The sequence below is a fragment of the Nanorana parkeri genome, unplaced genomic scaffold, assembly GCF_000935625.1.
Source record: "Nanorana parkeri isolate BGI_ZX_2015 unplaced genomic scaffold, ASM93562v1 scaffold2064, whole genome shotgun sequence".
NCBI lineage: Eukaryota > Metazoa > Chordata > Amphibia > Anura > Dicroglossidae > Nanorana > Nanorana parkeri.
Window position 1 is genome coordinate 39,349 of NW_017308332.1, and position 6,378 is coordinate 45,726.

A 6,378-nucleotide genomic window follows, 5' to 3' on the forward strand; every position below is an offset into this window, starting at 1 on the left:
AGGACGGATCTCAATATACAGCAAAGTCTATGATACCGCTGTCCTCTCAGACAGGAATAGGACGGGTCTCACTATACAGTACAGTCTATGATACCGCTGTCCCATCAGACAGGAATAGGACGGGTCTCACTATACAGTACAGTCTATGATACCGCTGTCCCCTCAGACAGGAATAGGACGGGTCTCACTATACAGTACAGTCTATGATACCGCTGTCCTCTCAGACAGGAATAGGACGGGTCTCACTATACAGTACAGTCTATGATACCGCTGTCCTCTCAGACAGGAATAGGACGGGTCTCACTATACAGTACAGTCTATGATACCGCTGTCCTCTCAGACAGGAATAGGACGGGTCTCACTATACAGTACAGTCTATGATACCGCTGTCCTCTCAGACAGGAATAGGACGGGTCTCACTATACAGTACAGTCTATGATACCGCTGTCCTCTCAGACAGGAATAGGACGGGTCTCACTATACAGTACAGTCTATGATACCGCTGTCCTCTCAGACAGGAATAGGACGGGTCTCACTATACAGTACAGTCTATGATACCGCTGTCCTCTCAGACAGGAATAGGACGGGTCTCACTATACAGTACAGTCTATGATACCGCTGTCCTCTCAGACAGGAATAGGACGGGTCTCACTATACAGTACAGTCTATGATACCGCTGTCCTCTCAGACAGGAATAGGACGGGTCTCACTATACAGTACAGTCTATGATACCGCTGTCCTCTCAGACAGGAATAGGACGGGTCTCACTATACAGTACAGTCTATGATACCGCTGTCCTCTCAGACAGGAATAGGACGGGTCTCACTATACAGTACAGTCTATGATACCGCTGTCCTCTCAGACAGGAATAGGACGGGTCTCACTATACAGTACAGTCTATGATACCGCTGTCCTCTCAGACAGGAATAGGACGGGTCTCACTATACAGTACAGTCTATGATACCGCTGTCCTCTCAGACAGGAATAGGACGGGTCTCACTATACAGTACAGTCTATGATACCGCTGTCCTCTCAGACAGGAATAGGACGGGTCTCACTATACAGTACAGTCTATGATACCGCTGTCCTCTCAGACAGGAATAGGACGGGTCTCACTATACAGTACAGTCTATGATACCGCTGTCCTCTCAGACAGGAATAGGACGGGTCTCACTATACAGTACAGTCTATGATACCGCTGTCCTCTCAGACAGGAATAGGACGGGTCTCACTATACAGTACAGTCTATGATACCGCTGTCCTCTCAGACAGGAATAGGACGGGTCTCACTATACAGTAAAGTCTATGATACCGCTGTCCTCTCAGACAGGAATAGGACGGGTCTCACTATACAGTACAGTCTATGATACCGCTGTCCTCTCAGACAGGAATAGGACGGGTCTCACTATACAGTACAGTCTATGATACCGCTGTCCTCTCAGACAGGAATAGGACGGGTCTCACTATACAGTACAGTCTATGATACCGCTGTCCTCTCAGACAGGAATAGGACGGGTCTCACTATACAGTACAGTCTATGATACCGCTGTCCTCTCAGACAGGAATAGGACGGGTCTCACTATACAGTACAGTCTATGATACCGCTGTCCTCTCAGACAGGAATAGGACGGGTCTCACTATACAGTACAGTCTATGATACCGCTGTCCTCTCAGACAGGAATAGGACGGGTCTCACTATACAGTACAGTCTATGATACCGCTGTCCTCTCAGACAGGAATAGGACGGGTCTCACTATACAGTACAGTCTATGATACCGCTGTCCTCTCAGACAGGAATAGGACGGGTCTCACTATACAGTACAGTCTATGATACCGCTGTCCTCTCAGACAGGAATAGGACGGGTCTCACTATACAGTACAGTCTATGATACCGCTGTCCTCTCAGACAGGAATAGGACGGGTCTCACTATACAGTACAAAGTCTATGATACCGCTGTCCCCTCAGACAGGAATATGACGGGTCTCGCTATACAGTACAAAGTCTATGATACCGCTGTCCTCTCAGACAGGAATATGACGGGTCTCGCTATACAGTACAAAGTCTATGATACCGCTATCCTCTCAGACAGGAATAGGACGCGTCTCACTATACAGTACAGTCTATGATACCGCTGTCCTCTCAGACAGGAATAGGACGGGTCTCACTATCCAGTAAAGTCTATGATACCGCTGTCCTCTCAGACAGGAATAGGACGGGTCTCACTATCCAGTAAAGTCTATGATACCGCTGTCCTCTCAGACAGGAATAGGACGGGTCTCACTATCCAGTAAAGTCTATGATACCGCTGTCCTCTCAGACAGGAATATGACGGGTCTCGCTATACAGTACAAAGTCTATGATACCGCTATCCTCTCAGACAGGAATAGGACGCGTCTCACTATACAGTACAGTCTATGATACCGCTGTCCCCTCAGACAGGAATAGGACGGGTCTCACTATACAGTAGCGCTCTTCACAGAGGCAAGGAGACTTTAAGTTTGTATTTAGCGCATAGAGATAAGCTTAACAATTTTTAGATCATCCTTTAATAAAAGAAACGGTGCAGAAAAATATACAGAAAAAGATGTTAATAAAGAGAGACAATATATATATATATATATACACAACAGTAACATAAAAAGGAATACAAATACTTAACAGTCCTGGGTTTATGAGTTCTAGCAGAATCCAGTTCAATGTACAGAAGATGGATCTGAATGGCTCTTTCTCCAATTAAGGCTTGCAAACATTCTTTCTTGATGCTGAAGGGGAACTCTTCTTGGATGTTACACAAGCTTCTCCTTCTGATGTTACAAGTTGAAATGAGAGCTTGCTTAGCTGCCTTTGCGGCATCTTTTTGTCAGTCCTCTAGAGGGTGTCACAGAGCCGGCCACTAAGTCAGGGTAGGGGAGGGTGAGCAAGAGGGCTAAGCCTTTACGATGTCCTTCTCTGCTCCTTCCAATCTGTCAATTTTTATAGCTATCAACATAGTTTAATTTTCTTACCTATTAGGGTCCGATAATCCCTAAATTGTTGTGCTTCATGAAATTAGCTTTAGATTAAAACTACACATGGCAGGTGGTTCAATTATGGCTGGGCCAGGAGGGGTAATGTGGCTTGTCAGGCCTCTGACCATAGTAACCCACCCATGAGTGATATGTGTGGATTTCTCTTGATCAGACAGCTATTTCTGTGATTAATATTACAATTTACAATGTATTTTTCTGAGCTATGAAAATTGGGTTACTATTGTCACTCTCAGCTTATGGCTCAGTGGGATACCACACATTCCTCCCTGATCTACCAGGCTTAGTGATTTAAGACACCTATCATAAAAGATCATTAAGGCTAATCCACCCCAGGCCTAGGTGTCATGTACCCTGGTGTGAACCTGAAGTGACGAGGAAGGCCTATTCTTGCAGCTCTCGTCTGAGCCCCACTGGAGATGAAACAGTAGTTGTGCAGACAGAGAGGGGCACCAGTATGGCTGGTATGACTGCTGACACACTGGATATGCTGGTGCCCACAACTGAATGCCAAAGGTAGCTGGTGGATGATGGCAGATCCGATGGCACTGGTGTGAGGAGCTGAAGCGTAGTCGGGAACAAGCTGGATCGGTAACGTGCGGTCAGCGTGGTGCAGAAGCAGGAGACAGAAGCAAAGTCAGGAGCAAAGTCAGGAGCAGGCCGGGTCATACACTTGCGAGCAGAATGGTACCAAATCAGGAGACAGAAGAATGGTCAGAAGACAAGCCAAGTCCTAGACCGTATCCATGATATATACATCATGGAAGATCTCACGAGCTCCATTAAACATACCTCTGCCTCAGTCGCTCGTACCTGGTTCCCCTGGTTGGAATACATTCGGTCCCCTGACTACCTTACCCTCAGATAGGAGAATGCCGACCTGCTCCTGATGGGGAAACCTTTTCACATCTCCTCCCTGCCTTTCCTGTTCCCCACCCTTTTTAGGTATATGCCCTACTACCATCTCTCTCTCTTTAGTGACCTAGTAACTACTGGCCCATTTATGCCGTATCCTTTTTTTCTTTTCTTTTCTTTCCTTTTCCATCACTTAACCCCTTACCCACACAACCTACTCACATTCACTTGCCTAACACTGTGTTTTTTTTTTCTTCTATTGTTCTGGTTTGTTTTGCTGTGCACACTAAAGTTTTAAAAACAACATCTCTTATGCATGCTATTGACAGGATAGTAAAGAATTTAAGAAAAAAAAGAAGACAAGCCGAGGTCACAAGGCAGGCAGCAAGCAAGCAGGCAGATTCAGGAATCAAGTTGGGTCAAACGGATATCAGGAACAGAATCACAAATGCAGAGTACAGCTGAAGATCTCCTCAGCAAGGTGCAGATGCAGGAGCCATCCTTAAATAGCCCGCCTGGCACCAAGAACAGGCGTGTGCACGCTACTGCGCGTGCATGGTGTTGCGCGTGCACATAGTTTTTGCGCATGCACATTACTAGCACCGTAGCTATATATACGCACATAGTTTCGTGCAGCGATCCGGGCAGAAGCTGTACTATGGGTGCTGGCTGATGTACCCTGACACTAGGGAAAGCTCTAAATAAATAGTCCAGTCTGATCAAAGGAACCAGATTAGCAGATGTCTGGTGCTAGAATTTGAGGATTCCTAAAATTAATTATGGGCAGCCAGAGGTCATTTGAACAAGAAAGTCTCATGCATATACCAACTTCTGCACTCTGTACACTGTGCTATACATTACATTCCCCAACCCATTGAACTCTATCCTCTGTATTGTACCTGTTACATTGTTTTTAGAAGTGCAGTATTTTTACTGATACATTAATGTCACGCTCATCATTCCAGGTCGATCGGATCCTAAAGCCACGAGGCTGCCTTGCTTTCTTTTCCTACCTTCCCCGTTTGGAAGTTCACTACAAGGACTGCTCAGAACAGATGTCTCAAGTCTTTTCGGACGTCAGTATTGAATCAATTTCTGTTTTCATTGAGCTACAAGTCCCTTGTGTCACACACTGCCTTGCCTGAGATTTTACTGTTGTCTTTGTGAGTTGGAAGTAAACCTGTCGTGGTGTAAGAATTGGAAAGCAGGCACCGGCACTCACCACCTTCATTGTGCCGAGCACTCTGGGGGCTTCCAAACCGGGGACACTCAGTATGTAAATACTGACTGACTCCAAAGTCAGAGCTGTGCCCCTCCTACTCCTCATACACAGCTTTCCATACGCTCAAAAATCTACAGTGCATTGTACTGGGGGATGGGTGGGCGCTCCAAAAACTACAGCAATCGAAGCCCTCATGTGCATACCAATTTCCCAGGAGTTCTGGGTCTCCTCAGGATACATATAATGTGTTGCGACCTCGAGTGGTCTGATTTTCAAACCTTTTTTTACCCTCAGTTATTCTATAGGATATCCCTGGGTTGAAATGTTCTTAACCCTTGCAGTGGGGCTACCCCAGCACTGCAAGGGTTAAGTGCTCACTTTTGCCTAGGGTAAAAAAAATAAACTTATACTCACATAATTAGGGATGCACCGATATATCGGCGCCGAAAAACATATCGTCCGAAAATGGCACTTTTGGCATAATGCTGAAAGAGCCATGTTTCGGGCGATACATCGGCGCATCCCTGCTTTCTTTTCTCACCGCTGGGCGCTGCTCTGTGCTCCAGCGGGGAGAAAAGAAAGTGACAGCCGGCCGAGCGCGGCAGGACGAGAGCGATGTGAGCGGTCGCCGTCTCTCCTCCCACAGCGCTCAGCCGCCTATCACAGTCCGGCAGAGCGGTGTGGGGGCGGAGACAGCGCTGTCACAGGAGGCTGGGCTTTCCTCTCTACACGGATCGATCAGCCTCCTGTGACAGCGTGTCAGAGAAAAGCAAGATACACACACTCAGTGATCAGTGATCGCTGAGTGTGTGTACATAATTGAGGATATGATATGTTAACTATATCCTCAATTATGAATGAATGGGAGTGATCTACATCACCTCTACATCACATCTACATCACCTCTACATCACTTCCTGTTCATTCATAATTGTAGTTATAGTAAACAAACAATGTTCTCATGTTATCAATGAACAGGAACACTGTATAGAGGATTCCTGTTCATTGATAACAGGGGACACAGAAAAAGACATTGAGGACTCTGTGTCTCTGAGGGCTCGGTGTCTCTGTGTCCTCAATCTCTTTTTCTATTTTAAAAGGGAAATATCAGGGGTCTGTTTAGACCCCTAATATTTCCACGAAGCCCCTAAAAGTAAAGTAAAAAATAAAAATATTTAATAAAAAAATGAATTAATAAATAAAAATAAATATTAAAAAAATTAAAGTTTAGAAAAAATAAATAAAAGTAATATTTAGAAATGGATAAAAATAAA

At 45.5% G+C, this 6,378-nt stretch overlaps 1 protein-coding gene across 1 annotated transcript in view; it reads left to right on the forward strand.

Moving 5' to 3' along the window:
- Positions 1-6,378, forward strand: part of LOC108800554 (probable S-adenosylmethionine-dependent methyltransferase CRG1) — a 19,443-nt gene that overhangs the window by 6,727 nt on the left and 6,338 nt on the right. The window contains exon 4 of the mRNA XM_018572545.1: positions 4,848-4,958. Within this exon, the coding sequence (XP_018428047.1) occupies positions 4,848-4,958 (111 nt within the window). The remainder of the gene's footprint in view (positions 1-4,847; positions 4,959-6,378) is intronic.